Source organism: Harpia harpyja, chromosome 6, assembly GCF_026419915.1.
Source record: "Harpia harpyja isolate bHarHar1 chromosome 6, bHarHar1 primary haplotype, whole genome shotgun sequence".
Taxonomy (NCBI): domain Eukaryota; kingdom Metazoa; phylum Chordata; class Aves; order Accipitriformes; family Accipitridae; genus Harpia; species Harpia harpyja.
Window position 1 is genome coordinate 12,050,048 of NC_068945.1, and position 12,955 is coordinate 12,063,002.

At 42.5% G+C, this 12,955-nt stretch overlaps 1 protein-coding gene across 3 annotated transcripts in view; it reads right to left on the reverse strand.

The window, feature by feature from the left end:
- BCAT1 (branched chain amino acid transaminase 1) overlaps positions 1-12,955 on the reverse strand; it is a 75,699-nt gene that overhangs the window by 58,151 nt on the left and 4,593 nt on the right. The window contains exon 1 of one of the 3 annotated variants that reach the window (XM_052789126.1): positions 10,052-10,182. The exons of 1 other annotated variant lie outside the window; for it this stretch is intronic. In XM_052789126.1, coding sequence (XP_052645086.1) covers positions 10,052-10,060 — 9 coding nt within the window. In that variant the 5' untranslated portion in view covers positions 10,061-10,182. Of the gene's footprint in view, positions 1-10,051; positions 10,183-12,955 lie in introns of those variants that run through there. One more of the 3 variants, XM_052789128.1, reaches the window with a different exon arrangement.

Here is a 12,955-nt window from a genome sequence, read left to right on the forward strand (position 1 = left end):
GACATACTCCTGTTTGCAAGCTCTCTCATAACTACAGTGGAACCAGAAGAAACACAGGGTCAGGCCTGAATCACTGGCCTGTATAAGGGGTCATTTGTAGCTATTCTCAGAGTGCTTAGACCGTGTCCCATTTAAGTCCATTTTGCACTGGAATAAAGGTTTACATAAGACGCTGAGCAGTGACGAATCACACACTGAAAACAAAAGCTCTGGGGGAAAAAAAAAGCTTTTGGAGGCAAAAGGAGTTACTTTTTTTTACCACAAGTCCTGTATACAGTCCCACTAGAGATAATAAGTAACTTACACAGCCAGCTCTCGAATAACAGTTTAAGTACAATAAAACATTATGCAACTGTCCATGTGGTTGCTGCTCTGTAAAAGGCAGACGTATGCTGGCTTGGTATCACATCCAGCCCTGATAACTTTGCATGGCCTATTTAATTCATCACTGAGTCTCAAAAGCCAGTGGTGCAAAACCATAAGAAGCATGACTTTCTGCATTGCATTAGGCTGTTCGTGCAGTTATTGCCTGTTTCCTGCTCCCCAAGTGGTTTGTTTAGCTGTTAAGCGTCCAACAGATGAAGCTGATAAAGCATGGCAGCAGCTATCTAACCTGGGGATCTGAATGGGCTCAATACTGCAGGTACACTCTGCCTGACTAGTCGGAGGAGTACTCCTTATAAATGTGCTTCTCTACTATGTTGGTCTTTTCAAATGGCTGAGTACAGACCCTGTTTTTTGTAACAGGCAGAACTGTATACACCTAGATATGCGTTCTGCCTGGACATTTGCCCACAACAAAGAGATCTGGACAGGCTGGATCGATGGGCTGAGGCCAATCGTATGAAGTTCAACAAGGCCAAGTGCCGGGTCCTGCACTTCGGTCACGGCAACCCCATGCAGCGCTACAGGCTTGGGGAAGAGTGGCTGGAAAGCTGCCCGGCAGAGAAAGACCTGGGGGTGGTGGTTGACAGCCGGCTGAATATGAGCCAGCAGTGTGCCCAGGTGGCCAAGAAGGCCAATCGCATCCTGGCCTGTATCAGGAACGGTGTGGCCAGCAGGAGCAGGGAGGTGGTTTTTCCCCTGTACTGGGCACTGGTGAGGCCACACCTCGAGTCCTGTGTTCAGTTTTGGGCCCCTCACTACAGGAAAGACATTGAGCTGCTGGTGCGTGTCCAGAGAAGGGCAACCAAGTTGGTGAGGGGCCTTGAGCACAAGTCTTATGAGGAGCGGCTGAGGGAGCTGGGGCTGTTCAGTCTAGAAAAGAGGAGGCTGAGGGGAGACCTTATTGCTCTCTACAACTACCTGAAGGGGGGTTGTAGTGAGGAGGGTGTTGGTCTCTTCTGTCAGGTGTCTGGAGATAGGACAAGAGGAAACGGCCTCAAGTTGAGGCAAGGGAGATTTAGGTTAGATATTAGGAAAAATTTTTTTTACTGAGAGGGTTGTCAAACATTGGAATGGGCTGCCCAGGGAAGTGGTTGATTCACCATCCCTGGAGATATTCAAAAAGCGAGTGGACAGGGTACTCCAGGGCATGGTTTAGGGGGCATGGTTAATGGTTGGACTCGATGATCTTGAAGGTCTTTTCCAACCGAAATGATTCTATGATTCTATGATTCTAACAGTGCAGAAGGACCCAGACTTGAGCTTTCAAGGCTTACAGTAGATTGAGTGATCTAGTAGGTCTCTTTAAATGGGTGATCCAAGCCAGGGTAGAGGAAAAAACCCAGAAGGACAGCAAGCTTTGTCTAGAGGTGTTGCAAATACTGAGCTTTCTCTTGAATTCTGATGGTGGGTTGGTCTGTAGGATGCTTGCAGTTATTTTACTGTTTGTTCCAGATAAAGAACTGAGACCTTCATTATTAATAAGCTTTAAACGAATCTTCTCACTGTAATACCTGGATGCCTTAAAAATGAATACTGGCTCTGCAGTCACAACACCTAAGTGAAGGAAGGTAGAAGTATCTGTTACAGGCAGGAAATTTAGGCATAGATTGTCTCATCAGCATACCTCACACTGGTTGGCAGTCGCTTCAGAGAATTCACTGAGAGGCGGACGGGTGCCAGAATAGGGCGTGCACAGCTCCCCAGGAACTAAATCTATAGCTCTTCTTCCTTATAGAGACATACCCACCAGATTCACTACAGTTCTTCTCAAGGAAGAAGAACAAGTGTAAATGATTGATGTGGTTTTGGCTGTGCACTTTACTCACACCTATGCCCTATGGAAGCTTCTTGCATAACACCACACAGGAGATGGCTGCAGAAGACCTGCCTATACTAGCTCCAGTGGGTTTTAAGCCTGGCATAATTGGTTTGAAGTAATGGGAGATCTCTCCCTGGCTTTTACCAAAGCCTGGGTTATATCCTTGTGATGTGTCTTTTGTTGTGTGTTCAAACACTGCCTTAATTTGATTTAACTGGACACAATTCAACAAAGTAGAAAGGAAGTTGAAGCTTTTCTCTTGACGTAAAGAGCACTACGAACAGAGCTAACCCACAGGGAAAATCCTTGGAACCTATCTGAAGACAATAAGTACAATGATGTTTGTGTTCTTGTGTTCAAATTAACAACAAACTACTGAGAGGGAATGTATATGCATGACAAACATCCAGCTCAGAATATGCTAGGAACTTCTCTCGCTTTACAGTCTTTATGAGTTTCAGTGGGTGCAACGAAAGGTAGTAAGCATAATCTACCACACCAAGCAAATGTAAATAATCCCATGGAAGCTTACTAACAAGCCAAGAAAAGCAGGGCACAACTACAGTGTCACTGTACAGTGTCACACATTACTCCCTTGAATGTGGAAAAACACCAAGATAACACCCATCAGAAGGTGATTTTCTTGATGATGTCTGCTCAAAAGAGGTAAAATATTTTAAATGAGTGACAAAGCCACTCCACCTAGTTAGTGTATATTGAATTGTGTAACAACTCTAAGACAGGGAAAAATCATGCATTATTACTCTCCAAAATTTTGGAGTTGTATTAGTTACCCTATGTGTCCTTTCTAAATACCCTGTGAGCAAGCCCTTCATCTGAAATCCCCTATCATTTGTTGACAGTGCCCAGAGCAAACTGGATTCTGCCCAGGGAATTTGAGAGCAAAATAGCACTCAGCACATTAAAAGTGGCCTTGAAAAAGTATGGTCACAGATGAGGTATTTGTAGAGGTGTCAGCATTAAGCACGCATTAAGCACGCAAAGCAAACAGAGGCTCTTTGCCAAAATTATAGCATGGTAAGAGGTCATCACAAATCAAGAGTGATACAGTCTCTATTAGAAAAATGGTAACTTTGAAATACTAAGAAATGGCACTAATAATGAAGATAATAAACAGGCCTATGACAAGTAATGTACGCTTGTCCTCTTACAGTTTGACATATGTATAAATGATCAACCAGCCCTGCTCAGCTCAGTAAATCTAAATTGACAAATGACTTATTTATAACATCCCCATGAACCAAGGGTTTTGCCCAGCTTCAACCCACATGAATATCAATGCTCTTGACTAGAATAGCTTCATACATTCAGAAATGACAGAGACAATCTTAAGCATCTTAAAAGAGTTTAGAGTTGGATCTGATTTGTCCACTGTCAAAATCCAGTTCACCTGGAAATGGCAGGACAGAACATTAATTTTGTATGTATGTCGCAATAAATATTTTGCCCAACTGACATGATGAAAACACTGCTGGCTACAGCAAAACCACTTAAAAGAAGATCCAAAAGAAAGCAATTGTAAATGCAGCATTTTCAGCTCAATCGAGAACCAGAAAGGAATGCTGACGTTACTGAACTTCTATCTCCAGATGTCAAGAAGAGAATCAACCTATAAACTATAGGTTTATATAAACCTATAAACCTATCAACCTGCCAAAAATTGTCTCTGAAAAGGTGCTGAAAGGCAAAGGATAATATTAAAAAAAGAACAGACACTTGTCAATATGAAAAAAGCATAGACTACAGAACTTGTCTTTGTATTCTATAAAGCACTGTGTAATACTGAGGACAAAGCCTGGGCCACGGACTGGGCTACAGCACAGGATCAGATTTAGAAAAAAGCACAACTGTGTTAGAAGGATACTGAAAGAAGAAAAACTGAACTGAACCAAATTCAAAGAACCCAATGGACTTCCTTTATGATTACAGAAACAAAACACTTCCCCCAGCATGGGAAACTTTGTTTCATTTGTCTCCCAAACTGTACTTCTGTTTCTAAAGACAGTTAACCCAGTTTAAGGCAGAGTCTGCAATTTAGTTCCCATGCACGTATAAATAGGTTACAGCATATCTAACCACCATACTTGCTTAATGCTCATGATGGATGCCTCAAATATACAAGCATATGAATACAATTTTTTTTTTTTCCTGTGTGCATGCATGTATATATGCAGCTGTACAGCTGTGGCAAAAATTGTGGCTGTGTAGCCACTGTATGCTATAATACCCTATGCTACAACTACTACTTCATGTTGTGTAAGGAATAAACTTGGCTCACATTACACTTTTATACTAGTAGACAACTATTCATTTTTTTATAGCTTTCACCTCCTGTACTTCAGGCAATACTTTCTAGCAATTAGGAAGGATTTTTTTCAAGTTTGTAAGTAGGCACTGCCACAGTATAGGGCAGGATTCAGAAGGACTTACAGTTTTGACTGTTAACACTAGCACTGACTGTGACCTTGATAGCTTGATGATCTTAATAAATCTTGATGTTCAGTTCTCAAAAAAAATTATGGTACTTCTGAATGTTTTAAGACTACAGATCCTATAAAAAAATGACTTACGCTTTTATTCATCCAGGATCAAAAACTTAACCTCTCCACCTGTTTCCTCAAACTTTAAAATCAGGGAAATAAAACCTGCATCATGCATCTGGTAAGAAACTTACTTAACAACCAGCCTTCTAAATATGTTGAGGATACTGCAAGTATTAAAATTTGCTATAGAATTTTCTTCCCCATATTCTTTTGATTAAGAATTTCCTTTATTTTACTGGAGGGTGAGAAACTCCATGAATCAACAGAAATTATACTATTACTACTGATTTTAAGTGGACTTTATGTGATATTTTTAATGAATTGCATGATGATATGCAGTTGTATAAAAACTCGTGAATCAACAATTTTGTTGTAAGAGTAGAATATGCAATTTTGTATGGTATATTTGTGTATTACATTTAAGGCATAGTAATTTAAAGTTCACATTCCAGAAAATAAAAAATGGTCTCTTTTTTTCAGTGCTTCATATAGTTTTGCCAGTGTTTTATTTTCCACATATCAAACAAAAAATTACACAATTTAGAAAATTTAGCATCATCTATTACAGAAGTGAAAACTACTAGACAGAACCTTTTCAAAAGCTGTAAGAATTCTAACAGTACATTGAACTTTACTTGCAGTCAGTTGCATTGAAAAGAAGTAAAAAGAAGACCTGGTGAATTCATTTCAAAACCAACAAGAAGCTGTTATTTTTTAAAAAGCCAGCAGTATTATAAAACCCCCAACCTTAAGAAAAAGATGTTTGAATCCCTGAGATATGCCCTTAACTCTCCCTTGACATTAGCAACTTCCCTAGTAGTTTTGGCATACCTCTTCCCTTCCCATGGCCAGTGCCTACTGGTACAATGATCCTTGTTTAAAGAAATATTCTTAAAATACATGGTAAGAAAAAAAGTCTCGCAAAACCAGGATATATTCTGATTATGAGAAAAAGTACTAGCTTGGCTCTCCAAAGTGCATGGGGAAAGAAAGTACAGTACTTAGAGGGAAGGTGTTGAGAGTGTAGGAAGGAGGTACAGTCCTCTTTCCTGGCTCTGTGGTAGGCACACTGGTGGAGTATTGATAAACCTTACCATGGATTCTAATGAGGTAATTAAAGCACCAAGGCTCCCGGGGAAAAAAAAACAAAACACCAAGAACAAAAAACCAAAACCAACCCCAAAATCCCCAACAAACAAACTCCAAAGGGTCCAAATAAAGTAGCATTCTTGTGAAGAGACTTGCACCAACATTACTGTTCAACCTCTTCTGTTAAGCACGTGGAGTTTCTCAAGATAATAAAGAACAAAATATTACTACTATAGTGACATGTTAAAGAAATTACCTTCTCCAAAGAAATCCGCCTATACTGGTGACTTTAAAGACCATCTTTGCGCAGAGTTCTTTGTACTGTTAAAAGCCTAGCAAGCAGAGCTCTGGACAAACATGTACTGATCCACACTACTGTGTCAAAGACTAAGACTGGATTAAAAAAAAAAAAAAAAAATCTTAGCTCATAAGCTTTTTTCCAGGACCACAGGAAAATCCAGGCTGGAAGGGGCTGCAGGAGGTCTCTAGTCCAACCTTTTGCTCAAAGCAGGGTCAGCTCTGAGCTCAGACCAGGTTTCTCAAGGCTTTATCCAGCTGGGTCTTCAGAGCTCCCAAGGACAGAGACTGCACAGCCTCTCTTGGCAACCTGCTCCACTGTCTGACTGTCCTTTTGGGGAGATTTTTTTCCTTATATCTGGTCTGAACCATTTTCATTTCAAGTTATGCCATTGTCTCTTGTCCTCCTACCATACATCATTGCTGAGCCTGGCACTAATCTCCTTGATTTTCCTCTAGATTTTGAAAGGCTGCTATTATGTCACCCCAAAGCCTCCTCTTCTCCAGACTGAACAAACCCAGTTCCCTCAGCCTCTCAGTGTCAAAGTTTAAAAAAAGTTCATTCTCAGTAAGGGTAATGCAAATTCAAGCATTTGTTACAGAAGTGATGACCCCTAAGACAACAGTCTAAATAAAGTTAAACAAGTGGACATGACTTGTGTGGCACTGATCTCTCTGAATGTTTGTGGAATTAAAACCTATTCATATACCAGGAAAAAGAGTATATTTTCTGTGCTTACTAAGAGTGTTTTTATCAAATTTTGTCTGAAATGCTCTAATAGGCAACATGAATTAGCAATAGCTGTGTACCTACTGAGAAGTCATATGCTGCACTTCATTAATGCATCAGGTACACTCTAAAATAAAACTTGGAACGACCTGCAGACCTTAAGGGAAGAAAGTAAATGAGTAACTCTATTGGAAGAGTATTTTGACATTGGTTTGTAAAAACAGTAATAAACTATGGGCCAAGATGCAGAAAAGACAGATGGGTAAAACTTCTTGATCATTTTAAAGATAGTTTCAATTATTTAGTTCTTGTTAACTCTTTTGGATCATTTCATATATGCACCAAACACTGGATTTTCATCTGCAATAGCATATGGTAATATTTGCTAAATTGCCCTTCTACAACAGGTGCTCTATTTTATGAGGTAATATTACCTGTCCCTTTAATGTATAAAGTCATAAAGTAATGAAATTCTTTCCAAGGTATATGGGACCACCCATTCACTTCATCCTATGTAAGAACTGGAGGTATCAAGTTGCAAGCATGTAAGTGATGATGAATAACAAATTAGGGTCATGTACTACTTTGATTTATGCCCAAGTATCACCAAAATTCAGACATTCAAGATGAAGGTTATGCATTTAATCTCTACATCACAGCCATTGTGGCAGTTGGATAGCCACAATTTATTATCAAAAGGCACAATCAGTATTGAGCTCATAGAAGTTTCTGATGAGTTTACCTAGCACTGTGGAGTACATAACATGAAGATGCCAGTCTTCACATGCGTGGCCTAAGGCTAATTGTGCAAAATTTCCAAACAGAACTTACCCCTTAGCTCCTTCATTCTAACACTGAAGGTCCTGCCTTCAAACCTACTAATAATCTGCAGTTTGCTATACATTCAGCTAAGATTATTCATTTAGGAAAATGGCATAACATAAGAAAGTAATGAAAATAATGTCTGTCCTGATTCTTTAGCATGCCCACACCAAATAAATTGTTTTAAAATGGCTGAACAAATTCAGAGTAACTGAGTGCTTACACAATTAATGAGCTGATTTACCTCATTTCCTAACATTGCCCTCCCAGGGATAAATTCATCACTAGTGAATTCCATTTGAACTATTTTCTTCTATCAAATTACACCAAGGATATGGCCTATGGACTGGTTTAGCAAGGTATCAACTGTGTTAAAGCTACCTAATGATTGTGCAATCTTCTTTTTTACCTATGACTTTGCAGCAGATTTCAATACTCAATTTCCATGGGAAAAATCAGAATATCCACTGGATCACGCAATGTTAGGAGTGCTAGGCCTGTCAGTAACAATCAGTGCAACAGGTGGACAAGGCAGGACTGCAGAAACCAGAGGCATAATTCATTTCTTATACATAACATTCCTTTAAACAGGCAAGGAAGAGACGGTTGAGGTTGGGCTGGAAATGGTTCAAGGAGAAAGGGAGGGTTGTGACTAGAAGCAGGAAATGATGAAGGGGGAGATGAAGGGATAAGGAGGTGTAATAATGCTGTTGCTTACTGATACCTTTATAAATTTATTGGTTTTGGCATAAGTATCATGATAATCAAATGGTAATTTTCTGCACCTTTGGTACGTGCTCTACAAACACACAGTGACAGCCATAACCCTGAAGAGCTTACAGTCTGAACAGATGAGGCAAATAAAGGGTAAAGGGCTCAGACAGAACTGACTTGCCGAAGGCTACACCACTTGCAAGTGACAAGAGTGTACTTTTACTGCTGTAGCTATTGCTTCATGCTGTCTACTCTACAGTAAAATTACAAAGCAAAGTTAGGTTTTGTGCAGGTGGGAAGAACCCAATGAGATGTCAGTGCTGCTTTGAGCAAACAGGCAGGTAGGTCTATGGCTTGCCTGTTACTTTTTTTTTTTTTGCATGGGTATGCCAGAGCCTTAGTGCCAGGTGCTGGATAACACCACTCTGGCTGGGGGCAGCTGCTTGGGTATTTTCCGAGAGTAGTTTCAGACTGGTTTTCTGCCATGGCTGGTCTGCCACCCTCCAAATTCAGAAAATGCCAATGGGACTAATCAGATCCTCCTGAGGCTCCTCCAGAGCACTCACCCATTCTAGCCCTGCCATCATCAGTAGCACCTGCACCACTGCTAGACCCACTCAGGAGAGAGCAATGTTGATGAGACCTAGGATGGGATGAGAGTAACACTTGTCATCATTGGCAGAGAGGAGCTGGGGGGATGCCTCCCAGTCACATACCTGTTGTGCCCATATTCCATCTGTTATAGTTACCCAAGGAGAGCAAATAACTCAGCCTTATTCTTCCTCAGCTACTAACTTTGGCACCAGGCTGCGACTGTGAAGTCCAGTCAGCCCAGCACAGACCTTCTTCAAAACCCAAGAATTATTCTTAGTGCAGCTGTTCCACAGGGTATAAAGTTGCTGTGATGTTCCCTCAATCTAATTGAAAAGCACCCGTGCTATCTCCATGCCCTTTGTCTTGACAAGACTTCTTTTTAATCCCCAGATCAGCCTCACTAAGCAGAAGAACATAAACATGACATTTATAAAAGGAGAGTTCCCAGAGATGCTTATCTCTCACGTTAGTGTTCACTACTGACAACTCCTCTTCCATTATTTAAAGTTATTTCTGAAATTACTCAAAACCTCTAAATACATGTTACTGGGTATCACCCATAGTCTATTTTAGTACCATGGCAGACATAAGACCTATAATAAACTCACAGGCAGGAAAAGGCATGATGCCTGCTAGGAGACCATACCCTTTGCAGGTTTTTTTCTTTTTAATCATTAAGAGTCCCCTGTTACCAATAAACAGTAAGAAATCCCCCCCTCAGAGGAAATGATACACCTCCCCTTCCCCCCCTTCTCCCTCCCGACTCTATTTCTTTTCCACACATGCTGCCTGCAATGAAAGAACATGGAAAGAGGTAGAATCGCACGCATGCTGCTTCTGAATCTCAAACAATAAATCTCTGGGGGACAGAAATCTCCTTCGCAAAGCACAAATAACAAGCAAGAGCACTGCAATCTGTAAACACAAATCGGTAAACTACCGCTTTCCTTGTTTGCCAAGGAGAAGTCCCCCTGCCGCTCCGCGTCCCCCGAAGGATGGACGAGGGGATTTTGGCAGGAAGACCGCTCCGCTTACCTTGATCATGATGGCAGACGGCGGGTTATCTCCCGGCCGCGGCGGAGCGGGCTCTCGGCGGGCCGCCGCCGGCTTCGGGCAGCGCTCGTGCTGGAGCCCCGCGGATCGCCGAGCCCCCGGCTGCGGCTGCGGCTGCGGCGGCGCGCTGCGCGGGCTCAGGGCCGGCCGATCCGCCTGCGGGCGCCGCCGGGGCCGCTGCCGCCGCTTGCGGGCTCCGATTGCATCAGCGGGCGAGGGCGGCGCGCGCGCCGGCCGCCGCTGGGGAGAGCGGCGAGGGGCTGCGGGCCGCCCCGCCTCGCTCCTCCGGGCGGGCGCGCACACCTCCCGGCGGGCCGCCCCGCCGCACCCCCGCCTCGCCCTCGGCCGCGCCCTGGGGAAGCGCCGCGCGGGCAGCGCACCCCAGCCGGGGACGAGGCCGGCGGATGCCAACCCGCCGCCCGCACCTATCCGCGGGGACAGGTCGGCTCGCAGGGTCAGCCGCGGCCGGTCCCAAAAATGGCCCCGCACCGTGCGCGGCGCCTGCCCGGCAGAGACCGTTCCATGCTTTTACTGTCATTTGTACTGAGCATAACGCGTTCCTCATAGCCCTCTGCCTTAACCAGCATTAAGAAACTCGTCATTTTCAGTCCCTGAGTCATTTCCTCCTTCTTGCCTCCGAGTTGTCTGACACACCAAACACCTCGCAGTTTACCCCTCCCATAGCTAGCAAGCCCTTCAGCTCTCTGGCTGCAAGGCAGGCTTTCCCCTGGCCTTCCGCCTTCCACCGCTACGGCCACAACTGGTGCTAAGTCCTCCAGCACTGGCAACGAACGCAGGAGGGGCCCGCACAACCCATTTTATTCGGAGCTGGCTGGGATTGCCAGATGTTTCACAACGGGGCTCTGGGTCCTCCCCCTGCTAACCACTGCCTAGTCCATGCTGAAGTCCACGTAGCTACACCTTCACAGCTCTTCATACCTCAGCTGCCCGTCTTACAGCCAGCTGGCGTGTACTACTCTGTCTCTGATTTCTGTGCGTAGGTACCTGGGAGGCAGGTGGCCAGCACCTGAAGAAAAAAGATTAAACATCAGAGGCCGGTCTACTCTGTTACTTCTACCAGTGCTGCTGTCAGTGAAACCGTACAGTAGTAGTACAACAAAACCATGAATTTTTAAGAGAAAATCCCAGCATAACCACAGCGTAATGTTCACGATGTGCTTACTTTCATCTTTACAGATTTTATGGTTAAGTCTTTTCTTCCTTTACTACTGTTTGCATAAATGTTTTCCCCTTCTGATCTGTTTGAGAGTAGTTGCAGAAAGCTGTTTCATCTCCATGCTACTGTCAAAAGTGTCAGCTTCCGCTTTGCATGATGTACGTGAATTATTCTCTCTTGTATAGTGCCAGAGATTGGTTACGTAAACATAAGTAGATCTCTGTTCCTGACACTCTTCAGCCAGGTAAGAAAGTGCTATTTAATGGAATTTCAAAAACTTGGATTCCAAAGAAACACCGGTAAACGACACTACCGAAAATGAAAGTTCATCTGAATGGTCATGTTTTAGTGGCTATTTAGGAGAGAAGAAAGATGGAGCAAAAACCAGGAGGCAGAGAAGGCAGCAAAGAAGCATCAGACAGATGCAATTCATCATCAGTGAACTACTACTCAGTGGTCATGAGAGCAATTCAATCCATTCACAATGAATTACCTTCAGATTACAACCACAACACGGGAACAACCATACTGGGTCAGGCCAAAGGTCCACTTAATTCAATATCCTGACAGTCGACAATAACGATGCCTACAGAAGAGTTACAAGAACAGAATAAGCACGCAGTGGCACTTTCCTGATATGCTCTTTGAGCCTCAAGGGGTTTGTACCACAGCAGTTTCCTGAAAGATGGATTCTTAAGGCTTAACAGTTCTTCATGGATTTTTGTTCCATTAATTCGGTTGTTCCTTGAACCCATGTAAAATTTGGCATCTGTAAGATCTTGTGCTAATAAGTTCTACAATTTAGCTCTGTTCTGTGGAAAAATACATAATTTTGTTTTATTTTGAACTTGCCACTTGAAAATTTCACATCATGCTCCCTTCTTCTGATACTGTGAGACTGTAAACACACATGAAGATCAAAATATTCATCCTCTCTCTGTCATTGGTGATTTTACAGGCTACTGTTGAATCGTTTGTCAGCCATCTCCTTTTTCCAGATGAAGAGTCCTAATCTTTTTAGTCTTAATATAAAAACAGTTCCATACCCTTGATCATCCTTGATTTAGGATGGGGATATGAACTACACAAAACACTCAAAATGCAGGTAGCCATATTTATTTTTAACTTTTTTTTTTTTACTCTCTTTTCTTAATAATGCCTGGTGTTCTGTTTCCTAATTTGACTGTTCCTGAGCACTAAACTCAACTGATATTTTTACAAACTATCTAATTCCAAGACTTCTCTCCTGAAAGGTAAGAGGTCATTCACAACCCATCACCGTTCACATATATTTAGTATTCCTTTTGGCATGTGTATCATTTTATACTTGCAGACATTATTATATGTTATTTTGACAACTGTGTACTCAATTTCATAAGGTCCTTGTGTAACTCTTTGCAGATAGCTCTAGTTTGGCTGAATCATTGAACACCATTACCCTGAAGGTTTTAATCTCATCAGCAAACTTTGTCCTTTCTCTATTTGCTTCCATTTCCCTACTATTTTCTCAATTGCACAGACTCTCTCTCTTCTGTTTCTTGTCTTTCAACCAATTAATGAGAGCAACCATAAAAGCACCTTTCTTATGGGAGGTTATTTTCTATGAGCCTTTGGTAAGGGACCTTGCCAAGTCCTTTGGAAATCCAAGTAGATTGTATCAATTGGACCTCTACTGTCTGCATGTTCATTGAATCCTTCAAAGAAGTTTC